The 18257-nt window shown below is 54.1% G+C and overlaps 4 protein-coding genes across 4 annotated transcripts; 3 read left to right on the forward strand and 1 right to left on the reverse strand.

Annotated features, from left to right (window-relative positions):
- Positions 1–1297: 1297 nt before the first annotated feature.
- Positions 1298–2939, forward strand: CDEST_04574 (Putative fungal lipase-like domain, alpha/Beta hydrolase). The gene is made up of 3 exons (XM_062920733.1): positions 1298–1649; positions 1706–1871; positions 1922–2939. The coding sequence occupies exons 1-3, from the start codon at positions 1550–1552 to the stop codon at positions 2676–2678; spliced, it is 1023 nt and encodes a 340-aa protein (XP_062776784.1). The 5' UTR covers positions 1298–1549; the 3' UTR covers positions 2679–2939.
- A 421-nt stretch (positions 2940–3360) lies between these two features.
- On the reverse strand, positions 3361–7018 carry CDEST_04575 (Putative helicase, Zinc finger, RING-type, DNA/RNA helicase, ATP-dependent, DEAH-box type). Its single transcript, XM_062920734.1, has 2 exons — positions 3931–7018; positions 3361–3881 (listed from the first exon to the last, which is right to left on the reverse strand). The coding sequence occupies exons 1-2, from the start codon at positions 6579–6581 to the stop codon at positions 3653–3655; spliced, it is 2880 nt and encodes a 959-aa protein (XP_062776785.1). The 5' UTR covers positions 6582–7018; the 3' UTR covers positions 3361–3652.
- A 29-nt stretch (positions 7019–7047) lies between these two features.
- Positions 7048–10065, forward strand: CDEST_04576 (Putative leucine-rich repeat domain superfamily). Its single transcript, XM_062920735.1, has 4 exons — positions 7048–7402; positions 7489–7780; positions 7835–7862; positions 7921–10065. The coding sequence occupies exons 2-4, from the start codon at positions 7602–7604 to the stop codon at positions 9673–9675; spliced, it is 1962 nt and encodes a 653-aa protein (XP_062776786.1). The 5' UTR covers positions 7048–7402; positions 7489–7601; the 3' UTR covers positions 9676–10065.
- A 227-nt stretch (positions 10066–10292) lies between these two features.
- CDEST_04577 (Putative palmitoyltransferase, DHHC domain-containing protein) lies at positions 10293–12448 on the forward strand. Its single transcript, XM_062920736.1, has 2 exons — positions 10293–10611; positions 10684–12448. Exons 1-2 carry the CDS (start codon positions 10428–10430, stop codon positions 12096–12098), a joined length of 1599 nt encoding a protein of 532 aa, XP_062776787.1. The 5' UTR covers positions 10293–10427; the 3' UTR covers positions 12099–12448.
- Positions 12449–18257: the final 5809 nt, after the last annotated feature.

The raw sequence follows: 18257 nt of genomic DNA on the forward strand, positions 1-18257 counted from the left end.
CTCCTCTAACATCCTTTCCGTGCCTCTCAATTGCCTTGGGATGCATCTCCCACGCATCTTCCCGTCTCCAATCACACCCCTTATGCCTGCCTCAAGTTCCTTCTCATTATTGAACGGAACACACTTGGCAACTCGTCATCTTTTGCCGAAACCTTTTTTGCCCGGCCGATCTCCTTACTCGAATCGGTGAAGCCAAGTTGGCAAACCCGCCCGCCCGTTACCCGCGTGATGATGCCTTCGACCGGTTCTCCACCACACAGGGAAAGTCGAGTGTGTCTTTGATGTCCAGTCTTCCAACTGGTACTCATGACGGGAACATCCGACCCTCGACCGGCAGAAGGCCGTCTACCGCAACATTTTGTTGAGCTCTTCAGCGGGCCTTGTCCAGGGACCTCATCAGGGGCAGATCAAACTGACTCCAATAAACGACTCGGCCCTCGGACAACGCAATCGACCACCAGTTCGCGTGGACTAGAGCCAGCCAACCAGCTTCATCACCAGCTTCTACACTACTCCATATACGGTACACTACCCATTTGGACGCTATTGTTTCGACAGAGCCCAACAGAAGTGGAATCTGCCTAGCAGCACCCTTGCTCAATGCCGCCCAGGAACCACTAGTCAATCGAAGCCGTTCAATGAGCGGCAAGCCCACTATGGAGATGCTTGGCTCACGTGGCGCCTAATGACACCCCGGAATCACAGACCCATTGGACAAAGGACACAACGTTGGCAACCAAACCTCATTGCTTGTCTTGTTCTTGCGCCCAGTCATTGGGAGTCGGACCGCACGGGCGCTTCTCTGTGACCGTCAAGGTTGATGAACGGTGGTCCATCACGCCCACACCGACTCTGTATATCCTGATTGGTCCGCCTCAAGGCGACTGGTCTTTCCTTGGTGTCTTGGGGGTGTCATCCATACCGTACGGTATATACCATGTCTGTCTTGACCGGGCCAAATCAGGATTTAGATCACACATCCTCCTCCGTATGACAAGGCCACCCAATGGCTGTGGCTGTCCATCCCGCATTGTCGACCCTGGTTGATTCACCACTTGCCCTTGGCCCTTGCAGATGGAACCGCCGCCTCCAATGACATGCCTATCTCTTTCGTTCGCGGCTGACGCTTCTAGTGTCGATTTCCATCGCTCCGTACCTGGCAAGATGGCTCTTGCATGCGGAGAAACTGCCAGAAGCGACAAGGCCCGGTGAATTGTTTGCTCTAGCGCGAGACTGTCACCCCCGGCATGCATAGCTCCAGTCTTTACTCTGCATTTCTACTGGCCCCCATCTCCCGGTACATGCTTGAGCTCGAGCTCGAGCTCGAGCTCGAGATGCTCTCACCGCTGCCCCTTACAGTCCGTCCAGGGCCACGACTCGGCGACGGCCCACTGCTCGTGTACCCTGCTGCCGTCTTCGCAATGTATAAGACGACGCGGCTGCGCGAGAATGATACCGTAGACCTGTCTATTCCTCTGTTTGCTGTGCCCTACCACCAAGTCCTCGAGTTCCCTCTTTGTTGTCTTGCTCTGTCTCGCCCGCCGTCATCATGTTGGCCAAGCTGTCTCTTCTCCCTCTGCTGTCCGCCGCTGTTTCGGCGTCTCCTCTTCTGGATGCCAGGGCCCCGGTGGCCGCACTTGACGAGAGAGGTAAGCATACAAATCAGACTTGACTGGATGACTGGATGACTGGTTGACCTGTGTAGCTGTGACGGTGTCTGCCGCCGATCTGTCCAACTTCGAGTACTATGTGCAGATGGTGGCAGCAACCTCCTGCAACAGCGAGGCTGCTGTCGGTGCCTCCATCACCTGCAGTGCGGACTCCTGCCCCGATGTCGAGGCCAACGGCGCTAAGATCGTCGGCACTTTCTCGTGAGTATCAACCGCCACAGTTCTTCGGTCCGTTGCTAATACAGAGTCAGCGGCCTCGTGTCTGGCCTCCAAGGCTACGTTGCCACGGACCCTGTGAAGAAGAACATCGTCATTGCCATCCGTGGTTCCAACAACGTCCGCAACTGGATCACTAACATCCTCTTCGCCTTCGACGACTGCGACTTTGTCGACGACTGCAAGGTCCATACTGGCTTCGCCAACGCCTGGAACGAGGTCAAGAACTCCCTCTTGACCTATGTCAAGTCGGCCAAGGCCGCCAACCCCAATTACACCATCATCGCGACTGGCCACTCCCTCGGTGGTGCTGTTGCCACCATCGCCGCCGCTGACCTCCGCCGCGACGGTTACGCCGTCGACCTTTACACGTACGGCAGCCCCCGTGTTGGCAACGATGCTTTTGTCAACTTCGTCACCGTCCAAGCCGGCGCCGAGTATCGCATCACCCACGTGGACGACCCCGTTCCCCGTCTGCCTCCCATCCTCTTTGGCTACCGTCATACCAGCCCCGAGTACTGGCTGTCCACCGGTAGCGCCACCACCATCGACTATGACATCTCCGACATCAAGGTCTGCGAGGGCGATGCCAGCACAAAGTGCAACGGCGGCACCTTTGGACTCAACGTCGACGCCCACAAGTACTACTTCCGCAGAACCGGTGCCTGCAGCACGGACGGCTTCGAGTTCCGCCAGAGGGAGGAGGAGATCTCGGATGAGGACCTTGCCGCCCGCCTCACGGCTTGGGCCGAACAGGACATTGAGATCTCCAAAAGTCTGGGACAGGCTTAGACGACAAGATATACGATGCATTGTACATACTGGAGGCAAACATATTATGACCATGTTATGAAGGCAGGAGCGGGCCTCTGGAGTTTTTTTTGGAAAGAAAGCATCAATACGATTAATACCACGATAGGACCACGGGAACCCTAGACGTGCCACGCGTCTTTGTTGACCGAGAGAGACCAGAATAATCACGTACATAATTGTATAGTACATAATCTACACCGGTATCCGACATTCACTTCAACTGGTCCATCTTCTACGACCAACATCTGTCTTTCACATCCAACGACGGCAGTGGACCCCCTATCGATGCGCGGTCAAGAACGGATATCTGGTGTCTTACAAATCTGCACCTCCACCCCGGGCACATTTCGGGTCCGGCGACCGGGCAGCTGACTCGCAGCCAGGCCGCGCGGTCCTAATCGAGCGAGCGGGCGGGACTGGATCTATGAAAGGGCAGCTGATGAATGTTACGTTCCATGTTCCACGTTCCGAGAATGGCATGACCCATGTTCCGTCTTTATTGAAGGTGACAACAGGATTAGGAAAGGCTTTCCTTTACTGAGCCGATTGTGATCACCTGAGACTGCGGGCCGTGACACCAAGCTGGTAGTCAACACAGGCGAGGTGCGCAGTGACTGGACGTCCAATGGATCACTCACGTTGCAGCCAAACGGACGATAACATCATTTGACAACTAGTTATTGAGCAAGCAACAGCGAGCTAGTGAGTGCCGACTTTGCCCCAAAAGTCATAGGTCTATTAGCGATCATACTCATACATCAAAAAGTGGTCAGTTCGCGAGCGGGGCCTCAATTGCCGCCGCAATGAAGGGAGGAGGGTATTAAAAGAGCACGGCGCACGCCCAACTCCATGAAGAGCTGACCCGAAGCCCCCATACGTATCCTTTCCTGTTCCCAATGCCACCGATAAATCATAAACCCCGACTCGATAAAAAGTGTCGCTGGCTGACAAGGTCAAGATCCACGGAAGAGGAACTGCATATCCTCCGGACTCAGTGACTCCATGGCCTTATCGTCAGCGTTGACGGTGGAGTTAATCATGCTAGTCTTCTTCTCCTGGATCAGCACCATGCGGCTTTCGACCGAGTCCTCGATGCAGAGACGGGTGATGGTGCAAGGGCGCGTCTGGCCGATGCGGTGGCATCGATCAGCCGACTGCCACTCGGCCGCAGGGTTCCACCAGCTGTGATGTATGTTAGCCTTGGTCAGAATATGAGGCTTGGACGACTTACGGGTCAACGATGAAGACACGCGACGCCTCCGTGAGGTTCAGGGCAACACCGCCAGCCTTGAGAGATACGAGAAAGCACTCGCAGTCAATCTTGGTCATAAAGTGGTTGATGGACGCTTGACGTTGCGCAGGGTTCATGCTACCGTCCAGCATAACAGTGGTGATACCAGCACGGCGGAGACGCCACTCGATGAGTTGAAGCATGGACGAGAACTGCGAGAAGATGATGGACTTGTGGGACGCGTTGTCGGAGCGAAGCTTGTGGAGCTCGTGGACGAGAAGCTCAATCTTGGACGACGAAGTCCAATCCTCCATCTTAATTCGATTGATAATCGATGACTTCTTGACGTCAGCCTCGTTCTGCTCGATCTCGGGTTGCTCCAAGTCGATGGCCAGGAGGATGTGGCACTGGGGACAGTCCGGTTGATCGTTAGCCGCGAGCCACGTTCTAGCACAGGCGCGGCAGAAGTCGTGCTTGCAACGGCTCCTGATGCAATCCTCGGCGACTTCGTCGCATAGGTTGCACATGAGCGTGTTCTGGCCGCCCTCGCCATTCTTCCGGAGGATCAGATCAGGATGATCGGCAACCTGGCGCATCTGCATAATGAGACCAAAGATGTTGGCGTAATTGTTGAGCAACACACCCTGAGCGACGTAGGTGTCGAACTTGCGCTGCCCGTTCGTCATGATGCTGTTCGCAAAGTCGTTCTCCACCTCACCAAAGAATTGACGATCGACATAGATCTCCTTGACTGGAAGCTCCATGGAATCAGTGTGATCCTTCTTCAGGCGGCGAAACATGATGCGGTCGGTCATCGTACGGAGCTTCCGGAAGGCATCTGCACCTTCTCCACGGTTGCCCCACTTCTGAATCGGAATGAGTAGTTCCTGGTTGAACACGGACGTATGCTGCATGCCGATATGATGGCAACGACGGCATCTGTGATCTTCGTCAAGGTCCCAGTCCAAGGTAGAGCAGGGGCACTGCTTGCAGAAGTACGAAGCGAAGGGCTTGACCTGAAGGAAGCGGATCAAAGAGAAGAACTCGCCAATGCGGTTCTGGAGCGGTGTGCCAGTCAAGCACCATCTGAAGGTGGTCTTGAGGGCGAAGCAGGCCTTTGCCGTCATGGTGGTCCTGGTCTTGATGCAGTGAGCCTCGTCGAGAATGATGCGATGGAAGTCGATCTGGTGGATCAGACTCTTCTCCTTGTAGATGCCGTCCTTGCGAGCGAAGCCCTTCTCCTGTTTGCGGTACATCGACTCCAGACTGTTGTAGGACATCATAATGACATCGAACTTCTTCAGCTCCTTGAGGCTTACATTCTTTGCCTTGGACAGGGAACCGTGGTAGACGAATGTCTTGAGCGTGCCGTCAGTGTAGGAGGCAATCTCGGACTGCCACTGCATCAAGGCGACGGGAGGGACCAGGACAAGAGATGGCTTCTTGCAGGGGAAATCCGACATTATCAGTGACACCGCCTGAATGGTCTTGCCAAGGCCCATCTCATCGCCGAGGAGGCCGCCTTTGTAGTCGGACTGCTCCATGGCAATCATCCACGCAACGCCCGCAAGCTGGAAAGGCTTGAGCTGGCGCGAGATCTGCTTGGGCTGGGCGATATTCTCCGGTCGCAGAGGCGGCGAAGCCTCAAGCTCCTGCCACATGGTCAGAAGCTCAGGGTGCTGCTGTTCCAGTCTGTCACGCTCGAGCTGACCTCGCCGCCTAGAGCCACGTTGAAGGGCGCGTCGACCACGGGACTGCCTACGTACGGCGTTCTGAAGACGCCCATCACTATCGGACGCGGTCGAGGCGGCCGCAGCGGCTGAAGCGGTTGAAGCATCGTCAGTGACATTGGTGACGTAGCTCGAAAGGCTTGAAAGATCATCATCTTGGCCGTCCAGAATGTCTTCCTCCTCCCTCTGCCTTTGTCCGTCCCGCCTCGACGGGCCTAATGTAGCAGGCGGCTGTGCTGAGGAGGAAGCCGTGGTTCTGGTCTCTCTTACAGGATTCTTGCCCTTGCTCGTCGACGTCTTGGGGTTTTCGTCAAAGTCGTAGTCCGAATCGTCTTTCTCTGACGACAGGTCAAAGTCATCATCCTCGTCCATAGAACCCACTAGTTCGTCCTCGTCGTCAGAGGCAAAAGACAAGTTCTTCTGCTTCTTTGTGGGTGGCTGCGCAAAAGAGCTGGTCTTCGTTTTGACAAGCCTGCTACGGCCTTGACCGCTGGGTTTGGTTCGAGCAGCAAAAGACATGTCTTCCGACATATCGTCTTCACTGTCTGCGGCGAGGGCTTTGGCAGAAGTCACGCTGCGTCGGCCTTGTTGAGAAGCAGTTGGGGCATTGACTTCGTCCATGTCGTACTCCTCTTCCTGGAGGCGTCTGGCAAGGTCGGCATCTGAAAGTCGAGCAGTTTTGGAACCTCTGCGATTCTCCTCCTTTTGCAGACGGCGAGCGACAATGGCGTCGCGACCATTGTCGGAGTACTCTTCGTCGTCATCGTCATCGCCGTCTCCATTGTCGGATCGTTTGCGCTTGATGGGCGCCATGGAGTACTGGCTGCGACGCAGAGCACGCTCACTCCGGAGACCAGCAGCAGTGGGGAGCTGGATCTCAATCCTGGAGGCCGACTTGCGGGGAGTAGGCGTAGCAGCCATTTTGATTTTATGGGCAGGTAAGTGGTTGTTGAATGTGAGAGAATCCCTTGAGCTGCCCAAAAGCCGATTGAGCCCTCACGTTACGAGTGCAAGTTGTTGTAGGCAGAAGGGTCTATGGCCGTATTTAAACCGCTTTTGGAAGCCTCGCCACGCAGCCACATCCGGGCCCACACTGTCAAAGTAAGTAGGTACTTAGGTATTGCCCCTAAAGGTACAAGAAAAAATTTGTTGCTAGCAGCCCCTGCATATTTATCAACAGTTATAGTGGAAGCTAAAGCAGCAGGAGTGCACTTTGCTTTAAGATGACTTCTTTGCTGATGAGTCAACATGTTAGTTGGGGGCTCATCGAGGCCAAGCGCAGTGGCGGCTCCTTCCCATCTGATGCAGCCTGCCCCACGCCTTCCCGTTGACTTGTTAGATCCACTTCAATTAAACCCCTTGCAAACACTAGCGTCATCTCCCTTTCACACGGTGTGTTTTCACCACAGCACTTCTCTCAAGCTGTGACTGCTGCTAGATGAGCGATCACTAGCACAGTGTTTCTAGCTCGAGTAAGCAGCTCGTAGGGAAAGGTACATTCTTCCTACCTCCTCCCTTCAGCCTTTATTGCCTCTTCACATTTTGCCCTCAAGCAATAACACATCGCAACCTGCGCAAGAGTCGGAAGCCTGCTTTGATCTGCCATTGATAAAGGTGTCAGCTTTAACCCTCTCTCTCCTTTCCTAGACACCAAGGCTTGTAGAAGCCAACCTGATTCCATAACATTTTTGATCTAGGGGTTGGTCAACTTAGTATCTGACCGTTCAGCACCCAGCCACTTGGTCAGTACACCGGCTGGCTCATTTGCCACCACTAGCTGATGCGAATTTTGTCAACTTGCACAATACTAACTTTTTTTCCTTTTCAGGCAAACTGTTGAGCTTGCAACTCCAAAAGTGAGAGAGTGCCGATAGAGGCCTGTCACGCAAGATCCCATAAGACAAGCTTCATCAAAAGCAGACTTCAGCAACTCACTCCAACATGACACGTTTAACTCGCCAGCGAGCTCAGGCTGAGAACCAGAATCAGAACCAGAACCAGAACCAGAACCAGAACCAGGCACAGCCTGCCCAGCAAAACCAAGCTCTTCAGCAAGACCAAGTTGCTCCGCAGGATCAAGCCCAAGGCACTAATCGTCGCCTTCGCCACATCTCTGGGCCGTGAGTATATGAAACCCAACAGCGCTTCTGCGACTTGTGGCTGACATGATCTAGACAATCGGCTTTGACTGACTACCTTGCCGTAAGCTCCCTACAAGAGTCACATTCACCATTGTCAAACACTGATCAATCCTTCACAGACCAACAACATCTCTGCAAGCCGGATCCGTCTTGAAGCTGACCGGCGCCGCGCTGCTGCTGCTAGAAGCCGCCAAGCCCAGGATGGCCGTGATGACGAAGAAGAGGAAGCTGGTCCCTCGACAGAGTCCACTGGGGCCACCGATGCCCCTGACAGCGGCCGCAACGAAACTGAAGCAGAGAGAAAGAAGCGTGTGAAGAAGGAGCAGCAAGCTCTGGCCAAGATCAAGGCTTCCAAGCTCTTCCTGAAACGGAAGCGCTACATGAGAGATGCCGAGGCAGAAGACGACTACGCCCGTCTCTTACTCAGCGAGAGATTGGAGCCAGTTCCGGGCCAGATGGATAACTGCGCCATTTGCAAGAAGCGCTTCACCGTCACGGCCTACTCGCTTAGTGGACCAGAAGGCGGCCTTCTCTGCGCCCAGTGCAGCAAAGACCAGGCTGCAAAGAAGGGCAAGGACGCAAAAAGGCCTCGCAAGTCTGCGAGTGGCCAGGGCAGCCGTCGCAAGGTTCAGAGTAACATCCTCGATGGCACGTACCAGACTGGTGCCAAGAATTTGACGACGCTTTGCATTGAGACACTGGCAAAGAATGTCGACCTTGCCGACAGTCTGGGCGATCTGCCGGACAAAGTTGTGGACAAGATAGCTCGCCTCTTTTCCAAGCGTCGATTGCTCAGCCCGGAGACTCTACCCCTGTTCGTGCAACCCTCGACGACGACGGTGAAAATCTACGACGGCGCCAAGCTGGGCTCTAATGACTTTCGGGGCATATTCCAGACGACCAGAAACCTTCAACACTTCAAGGCCCGCAATGCCATCCAGTTCAAGGACGACGTCCTCTTATACTTGACGGGCCGCGACTTCAAGCTTCTGTCTTTCAACATTCATGGCGCCAACTTGCTCAGCGATTCTACGTGGACTCTGTTTTTTAAGGCCCAAGGTGCCGACCTGGAAGCCATCCAGGTCTACTACACGGACAGGCACTTTGGCGACGAAATGCTTGCTCTGCTTCCGCTTAAGTGTCCCAGGCTGAAGCGTCTCAAAGTCTACCACAATCAGAAGGTGACGAACGACGGAGTCAAGGCAATTGGCAATATCAAGACTTTGACGCATCTCGGTCTTCATCTGCAGCACGACATCAGTCCCAAGAGCTTGTCCCACATGATCCGCGGTGCGGGACAGGGTTTGGAGACGCTGTCTCTGAGAAAGATGCCGAAGGCCAATGACGAGGTCTTAACGGCCATCAAGAACACCTGCCGGTTCCTCCGAAAGTTTCGCATCACCGACAGCGAGAACATGACTGACGAAGGTTTTGTCGACTTGTTCACCGACTGGGCCAACCCCGCGATCGACATGATTGACCTCCAGAAGTGCCGTCACCTTGAGTCTACTAACCCTCGTGACAACCCCGACGGAGTCGGTCTCTGCTCGGACGGGTTCCGTGCCCTCATGAAGCATTCGGGCGGCAAGCTCAGGGACCTCAACATTCACGCGTGTCGCCACATCAAGCGCGATGCCTTCGAGGACGTCTTCAACAAGGACGATCAGTACCCTCATCTTTCCAAGCTCGAGATCAGCTTTATTGAAGACGTCGATGACTTTGTCCTTGGACGCATCTTCCGAAGTTGCCCCAACATTCGCGAGATCAACGTCTTCGGTTGCATGAAGGTCAAGGATGTCAAAGTGCCCAGAGGCAAGGTCGTGGTTGGAGTCCCCAACGCCATCGGTATGGTAATTGAAGGTCGAGAGGACTAGAGACAGAGTCGTACGTACTTAGACTGGAAGTACGATTGATGGGTGGGTACGAGAAAATGGCTGGGCATCAGTTCTTCCACACTCAGGCTCTGCTTTTTTTTCTCCTCTTCTTAACTTTGCCTTCCACCTATACTTGAGGTGGTCCTGTCTATACCGGCAGGCGTTTGGGGTCGGATAAACCATTGGGAACGGGATTGGTAGCCGTAATAGCCTGACTTGCTTATCGAGGGAAGGGAATGTACAATGCTTTTTGCAGCAATGGGGAAGTTACCATTCGGCCGAGATCGAGCGAAAGGGGAAATTTTACAAACACAAATAGACATCGACTGATCCGGGTCCTACTTGATTGCGTTCTGCCTGATGTTGTTTCTTGTGAACATTCCTCTCCCCCATGTCCGAAGTGGTGCGGAGCAAACGGTGTACAGTCCCGGATTGGTGTCCACTGTATTCTTCCGTACCTCACCTAAACGCGGAACACGCACGGGAGGCGGACCAAAACACCGCCACAACCTTTGCAGACAGAGTGGAGTCGGCCCAGCTTAGCTCAGCCTCAACTCCCTGCGTAAGCCAGTCTACCTACCTAGGTACCTACCTGCAGGTCGTCCTTCCCCCTTGACTATCTATCTACCTTACCTCACCTATCCAAATCGTGGACCCTTTTCCGTCCACGAACAGCATTCTCCCGTCCCATACCGCCATGATCCATTTCTCTTCCTAGCTCTTTCCCTCTCTTCCTCTATGTGAGTGAATGGATGGATCTTGCTCGTCCACAATCGCCCCCCGAAAACATGTCTCGTCGCTGGGCGCGAAAGGTTGAGCGTTGCTGCTGCACCTTCGCAACCTACATCCCTCTAGTCTTCGTCTATGGCTTGACCACTTGGGCCGTCTGGGTGGATGTCACCATAGGTTCTGCGCCCTCAAAAGCCTCTTGGCTCGGTAAGGAACATCTGTCGCCCCAGTAATGTCACTACACTCGGTTCCCCCTTTTAGCTGACGATGTCCTTGCAGGCTCCGCGTCGTCCTTCGGCGCCCTCCTCCTCTACGGCCTGCTCAACTGGTCTTACACCACCGCCGTCTTCACGAGCCCAGGGAGTACAACCAACGACAATGGCTACAGCACACTACCGACCGAGGCGCCTCCCGCCGCCACCTCCTTCACCGTCAAGTCGAACGGCGAGTTACGATTCTGCAAGAAGTGCCAGGCTAGGAAACCGGACCGCGCCCACCACTGTTCGACCTGCCGTCGCTGCGTACTGAAGATGGACCACCACTGCCCTTGGCTGGCGACCTGCATCGGCCTCAAGAACCACAAGGCCTTTCTGCTGTTCCTGATTTACACAACACTTTTCTGCTTCTACAGCTTCTTCGTCGCCGGCAGCTGGGTCTACATGGAGGTCATTAACAACACGGCGTACGTCGAGACGCTGATGCCCATCAATTATGTCATCCTCAGCGTTATTGCTGGAATCATCGGCATTGTTGTCGGCGCCTTCACTGGATGGCACATTCTGCTCGCGAGCCGTGGCCAGACGACGATCGAGTGTTTGGAAAAGACGCGGTATCTGTCGCCGCTGAAAAAGCAAATGCAGCATCAATTCGTTGCCCAGCACAGTGGCGAGGGTATCCCCCTACCTGCGTACGGGCAGCAGCTTTTAGACATGCATGCGAATGCCCTCCCAGGCATCACACGACCAGAGGAGGGCGAGGAATACCGGAGTCAACCGGGCGGCTCGAGGCCGATGCACGCCTCTTACGAAGAGTTGGAACGCGATCGCGCAAAGAAGCGTTACGAAGAGTACCTCGATGAGCAGGACTCTGAGAAGCTCCCAAACGCCTTCGACCTCGGCGCAAAACGCAACCTTCTGCACCTCTTCGGCCCCAAGCCCATGTTGTGGTTTGTTCCCGTTTGCAATACCACCGGCGACGGCTGGTCATGGGAGCCCAGTCCCAAGTGGATCACGGCTCGTGAGCGACTTGCCAGAGAGCGCGAGGAACAGCGCGCCCGCGAGATCAACGCTGGCTGGGGAACCGAGGAGCCCCCGACCTTCATGCGCGACGTGCCTACGAAGCCTGACGGGGCGGGCCGTCACTACCTCACCTCACCGCCTCCCAACGCCAACGGCGGGCGTAAAATGCCCTCAAAGGCCGATCGGGTGCTGGGACGCGACCCCAACCTGTATGCAGACGGATTCCAGGAGTCGATGCCGATGCGGAAGCTCAGCCCGCGTGGCCGCGCACTAGAGGATGACCTTGAGGACAGCGACCTCGACATGGATGGCCCCGCGGCGGCGGAGCACCGAGCTTTGAACCTTGTTACTAACGGCGGTTGGGGACGTAGCGGCGCCAGTGGAGTGTTGAGGAAACACAGTCCGACGTCGCCGTCGTTTAGGGACCAACCGGAGAACGATGACGACGTGGACTGATATAGAGGTACTTAAAATGGAGGCAGCGCGCACGACACGATGTGTTTAGAAAGGGATATCCAGAAGCATAATCTTGTCAGCAGGGTTTAAACCAAAGGGGCTAGGGCATGGCTGCGGCGTCGATTTGGAGTGTATACGTATATCGGGCATATCTTTCTTAACAATTGTGTAAAGGAAATTCGAACACGGAAGGATTAGAGCATCCGAGATGTGATTTGGACGTTTGTTCCGTTTGACAATGGTGTCGGAGCGCTGAGTTTTTAGTTAAGGTCATCATTTACCGAGTCAAATCCTTGGAAGATAGGTCGGTAGCATCTGTCTGCCAGTCTTGAATACTAGTTGCAGAGGCCGCTTATCACTATTCTGGTTAAGGTGAAATGCAAAACACACTGTTAAGCTATGAGTTGATGTTGCACTCAAGGATTCGCTGTGCCTCGACCGTCATGGGGTAGCCGAATACGCTTCATGTGACAACGCTTTTCGGCACGAGGACTACGGAAACATTGTAGTGATTCCCAAACCTCCTCCAAAAGACATTCAGACTTCTTAATTCCAAGAGCCACGGCACCTACAGCCGTGACGCCATGATCAGCTGAGTTCAGATGTCATAGGGTCATCCAGGACCTTGGCGGTGAAAATATCTGGTGGGGTTCACTCCGTTTCCTTCTCTGCCTCTTGTTAGGCGTCAACATCTGTGTATCCGAATATTCAAACAGACGCCTGTAACAATATCAGGAACAAAGGGTGGGCAGCCTCGATAGGCTGGTGATGAGTTCCGGCACCTGACCGCAGCACGTTGACGAACCCTGTTTTGTCAAGATTCACGAGCGAGAGATATTAGTCATTCCCCGGCTTCTGAAGGACACTCTGTAATGCTGTTCCCATAGTTGTGCTCGTTGAAAGCGATAAAGGGTATACTATGGTGACAATGTGGCTGTTGACTTCGGCGGCAATCTCTTGGCTGATGATTCTCAGCACCCCCCCTCTCACGATGGAAGCATTCTCCTGCCGTTCCTTCTGCCACTTTGCGACTGCTCGGAATTAATTAGAGAGAAAATTAAAGATAAGTGAAGACGGGCTGCATGACGTGGCCTTGGCTCGGGACTATAGTCGCTTGGGAAACAGAGGGCAGGCTCAAGATGATTCTCTGTCTGGCGAAAGACTGTGAAGTCAACCGCTCTGAGCTGAAGCTGAGACCCTAGGGAATCGATTGTGTGTGGTTTTTGCACTGTTTCTTTACCTTTCCCTTGTGATATGCTTGAATATGCCTCAGCTGTGCCGTGTGACTAATGATTTATGAGCGTTTCTAACCATCCGTAGCAACAGACGAATCGACGTTTGCTCACGTACAACTCAATCACTTCATCATGTGATTCTCATAGCAGCCATCTCTTGCACCACTAAAGCAATTGTTTTTAGTTGATTTCTGAACAAAAAACGGGAGGACACCAGCAACCAGTAACAAGATGCTTGCAGCATAGGATTTCAACATTTTCTTTTTTCACTTGGTACAGTTGAACTAGGTTTCTAAGAGACTAAACGCAGGCAGCAAGTTAAACCTCTATCTTGAGTATTGAAAACTATTCCTGTACTTGCCTGCATGGTCTGTTTGATATAGACTAAAGATGAAGAAGTGAGCTCTTGCAACTTGTTGGGCTTTGACGGTATTTAAGCAAATTCACAATGCATTCCACTGCTGCCTCTAGGAATCAGTGGAATATGTTGAAGTTGTTACTTAGACAAGGTTGCCAGCAGTAAGACATCCCATCACTAATATGCCCGGCTGCCCATCGGGTCCAGCTTTTATTGTTGTCTCCCACATCAAAAAGAGTGAACACGTCCTGGGCAGAAAGGCGATGAAGACAACAGGGCCTATCAACGACGAGTCTTGTTGCCATAGTGAACCCGGTATTATTCACGTATTGTCTTTACCCTACCAACAACATTGTATCCCATACACTAAACTTAAACTGTCCACGCCTGGGACCTTGGCTTTGTTCTGTGGCCATTTAAGACAAGCAAGACTTTTGAAATGTTGCTGTTGTGCACGAATGAGCAGCTCAACTATGTAAAGGCGTAACGCTCAATCCTAATAACAACAAGTGTCTATCTGTAGTCATTGCTTCCACAGGGATTGGTCCGTATTGGTCAAATCGAAACCAGGGGCAACCACAACTGCTAGCAGAGAAGTGACTTGCAAACGGCTCTGAGCTTGCAAGGGCGCCTCGAGTATTGTCAGGCTTCTCATGACTGCCAGTTGCAATAGCTTTGTTCACAAAGGAAGAAACATCATCAGAACACGAACCCAATCACGGCAATGGACGAAAGGGGCGAATCGAGTCAGAACTTATTAACTCCCTGAATCATCCCTATCTCCTTCTCGCAGATCAACAGCACGCACAGATTTAGACCGGATCCACGCCTGGGTCCTTGCACTCTTTTCACCCTGGAAAGGCCCGAGGACAAACTTCTGCCATCTGATGGCAAAAAGAAACATGCCCTCCTTGTACGTCGGACCAACGGTTTCATATGGTGAACTAACCACTCCGATTCCAACCCATCGACTCCTTCAGCTGTAGGAACACTCCCTCCACCCCCCACCCCCCGGCCATATGATCTTCCACTACATCCAAACGTCGGCCGATGTTCTCTATTTCACTAGTCGCACATCACCGTCCATTCCCCCAAAGAAAAACTCCGAGAACCCACATTGTCGACCTCCCATCACTATCTTTCAAACATGTGCCCCTTTTTCTAATCAAGAACGCCCCTCAACACCAACGAAAACAGGTCCACATCAACATCTCGCAATGCACTCCACATCCCGTCAGCGAGAACCCATGATCCCCGTCTTCCTGCACATCTCCACAAGATACCTCATCCCCGGTTGCCTGGTCCGTTGAACATCATGTATCCTCCCGCCCCCTTCTATACCAGACTCCGTTTAATCTCTTCTACTACGGACTTATCCTGCCTCAAACGAAACACGCCAATGTGTCGAATTACGTGGGCGAGCTCGCCAGCCACGCATTCGCACACGCAACAGACCTTCAAAGGGATCGATACGTGCGGCGTGTGGCCTGCCCGCGATCCGACATGTCTCTCCTTCAACGGTTGATCACCAAACCACGCCGTATCAGAGCCTTGACGACATCGGGCTGGAGCCAATGATGGGAAGGCGAAAGCCCAAATTGCCATGACCTCAGAACTTCTCACACACTCTCACAGCTTAATTTTCAGATATAGCAGGCAGGACGTCCGGTCACACTAGACAATCACCGCCGCCGCGCGTCCAGCCTCCACCATTGTACAAGGCCGAACCACATCGAACCCCAATTTTACTCAGCGCTCAAGCGAGAGCAGCCTTCCATGCCTAGAGTGATTCCCAATGTCGACCAATCTACATGCCTCAGCTGATCCTGCGCAACTCATCTCTCGAACCCACCGCGAAACTCACCTTGACCCGGGAGCCTGGGGGACATCAATCTTGGGGAAGCGCCAGAAACCCTCCGGTTCCGCCGTCCCGGTCCATGTCACGCTTCTGAAGCCCCAGATACCGTCCGTCCACGGTCAGTATCCCATGAACCCTGCTATATCTCATCTCATCTCCATCGTCACTCAACCTTCCCCCTTACTACTCATCTCATCTCTCCACGTCTTACTAAACGTCCTGCAGACAAGCGAACGGCACTTGGGTCCCCGACCGAACTTGAACCACGTCGGCCGCTTGGAGAAAGGCAGATAGGCACACGTCCTCGTCAGAGCCATGCCCTCAACGGTCTCCCACGCGAGCTCATGGGCCCCACCGCACTACCCTTGCCTAGCGTACTGCGTATGTATGTCTTGTCTTGCTGTAACACACCGAAAGCGCAGATATTCCCTGCCGGCCCTGAGACGAGCTTCAACGGCTCGCACCACGTCCTTGAACTTATGTGTTTCCATCAGCATGAACCTGGTATCATTAGTCTCTGTCGGACTCTATTACACACCAGGGAGGCAGATACGCGTACAACCTCCTGCAGGAATGCCATCAAATACAAACAACCTCACTCCGGCGGACAGCTCAAACCACTCTAGCCCACAACGTGTTACCCACGCAAGGTCCGACTTGCGTACACCTTGGTACCAGTGACCGCCGTCCTTACCACGGTCCTACTCAGTGCCTCCGCCTCTTGACCGGTCCCGTAACTCCTGTTTGCCCTCCACCGTGTCCTCTTGTTTCTTCCTCACACAACGTCTGCCCGGTCAGCCACCCTATCGTCCCTCCGTCCCCAAATTTAACTCACACAACAGATCCTCCGCCCATCTCATGCCACACCTTGGGGCACCCTGCCCGTCCGTCGATCCGTTTGAGGCCCCCCTCCCGTTCTCCGGCGACGCCCCTCCAAGGGCTGACACAAGAATGGCGGTCCCCTGGTCCGGTACAAGAATAGCCGGGAAGCTCTCATCATCCATCATCCAGTGTCAAATATTCGCAACGTAGGACCCATAGGCAAGTGGTAGCTAAATCCACACCATGGCTCGGCGTTTCAACGCGAAAACCGACGGCCAGCACCCAGTACCAGATACTACGGTCCTCCACCCCCTCTCGCACGCACGCACATACTTACACACATACCATCATCTATCTCTCGCAGATCCAGAGAGTCTTGCGAGAACCACAAAACCACACAAAGCCATCTATCCCCAATGAGGCAGCACTTGGAAGAAGACCAGACCAGTCAACCAAACCCAAAGGGGCAGCAGTAACACACCCCGTAGACGGACGGCGAAACACATACACTATATCGTGATACTCGACTCTCCCCGTCTACCTTGTCCTACCTCCCCGTACACTCGGATACTTCGAGTCTATCTCTGCTAAGACCGCACCCGGCACCCCCCCTTGGAGTTTCAAGCACATCCTTCCATCAACCCTACCTTACCTTGACACCAACTTGAGCTCACCTTACATCAACCTCGCAGCACCAACCCCGCAGGGCCAGTGGATCATTACCGATACTAGCCCCGCATGTCTTTTCCTCCTCTTCCTCCTACCCTCCTCCGATCCCTCCCCCCATGTTGCCCGCTCTTGTTTCCATGTGAATCCCGGATCGAACACCACCGGGTTATCCGTGCGCCCATGCGGCGCGGACGGACGGTTGACGGACGAGGGTCCGAACGAGTTGCCCGATACCATGTGCCGAGCGGATCCAGTTGTGCGCCCCCTTGTCGGCATCCATGCTAAACCTCCCAACGCCCCCTCTGAAAACGGGCGACCCAAGGTGAGCAGTCAGGTGTAACCTCTCACCGACATGTACAACGTCGTCCCTCGCCCGAGTATCCTCGGATTTTGCCCTTCCAACCTCTGGTCAACTGTCAAATCTCACGTCGCCTGGCTCGTTACCCACGTCCACGCGCCCTCCCGGCTTACTAGCTCCCCCTGCTCCCCGGCTCGATAACGCATGTTCAACTATCGCTGCATAGCTGACGAAAGCACTAGGGGCACTCGCCAAAGAAGGACCTGGCCGCAGACCGTTATTCCCCTTGCTTGTGAGCCCCCCTGTTCTGCATCTGCCCTCCATCAGGAATCTCTCAGACCTAGTCCTTTGCGCTCAACACACCGCGGGCTGCCTCAACCCGTGAGTAGCCTGGAACAGTTCCCCTCTCTTTCGTCTGTGGTGTTGCTTTGCGACGTGCGCGTTCGTCCTGTCGTCGTCGCTTCTAGTCATCTGTCGTGTAGGCAGGCAGCTTCCCACGCGGCACGTGTCGTTGAAGAAGGGCACACTAGGGATGCCCCGTACCGCTCGATGCGACTCTCACGTCAGATCATGAGGCTCTGCATGAGCGCAGGAGCGAAGGAGCGCACTCCAATGATACATTCACGTGGAAGACGCCTTTGTCAGGGGGTCGTTTCTGTCCAAGGGGTGGTGGCAGGCCGGATATTACAATGATAGCAGCATGTCCTCCTGGAAGAGTTTGGGGCACCAGGATCCAGGCAGTCGGCGTCGATCGAGACCGCCGCGCGATTCTGGTCCTTCCCCGCCCCCAATGCAGATGGCTCCTTAGAAGGGGAAACCCCCGAACAAGGAGCATCTAGCTGCGGTTCGCGTATTTTCGCCAAGCCTGTGCCGTTGGAAGGATGGTTATCACAGCGGTTGTTGACTTGCCTGCCCGCGT

This window comes from Colletotrichum destructivum, chromosome 3, assembly GCF_034447905.1.
Source record: "Colletotrichum destructivum chromosome 3, complete sequence".
Classification (NCBI taxonomy): Eukaryota; Fungi; Ascomycota; class Sordariomycetes; order Glomerellales; family Glomerellaceae; genus Colletotrichum; species Colletotrichum destructivum.

Coding starts and splice junctions, on each gene's coding strand:
- CDEST_04577 (XM_062920736.1), top strand. CDS start 10,428: ATGGATCTTGCTCGTCCACAATCGCCCCCCGAAAACATGTCTCGTCGC. Junction 10,612..10,683: donor CTCAAAAGCCTCTTGGCTCG/GTAAGGAACATC, acceptor ATGTCCTTGCAG/GCTCCGCGTCGTCCTTCGGC.
- CDEST_04576 (XM_062920735.1), top strand. CDS start 7,602: ATGACACGTTTAACTCGCCAGCGAGCTCAGGCTGAGAACCAGAATCAG. Junction 7,781..7,834: donor CTTCGCCACATCTCTGGGCC/GTGAGTATATGA, acceptor GACATGATCTAG/ACAATCGGCTTTGACTGACT. Junction 7,863..7,920: donor CTTTGACTGACTACCTTGCC/GTAAGCTCCCTA, acceptor AATCCTTCACAG/ACCAACAACATCTCTGCAAG.
- CDEST_04574 (XM_062920733.1), top strand. CDS start 1,550: ATGTTGGCCAAGCTGTCTCTTCTCCCTCTGCTGTCCGCCGCTGTTTCG. Junction 1,650..1,705: donor GGCCGCACTTGACGAGAGAG/GTAAGCATACAA, acceptor TGACCTGTGTAG/CTGTGACGGTGTCTGCCGCC. Junction 1,872..1,921: donor AAGATCGTCGGCACTTTCTC/GTGAGTATCAAC, acceptor ATACAGAGTCAG/CGGCCTCGTGTCTGGCCTCC.
- CDEST_04575 (XM_062920734.1), bottom strand. CDS start 6,581: ATGGCTGCTACGCCTACTCCCCGCAAGTCGGCCTCCAGGATTGAGATC. Junction 3,882..3,930: donor CGTGTCTTCATCGTTGACCC/GTAAGTCGTCCA, acceptor CATACATCACAG/CTGGTGGAACCCTGCGGCCG.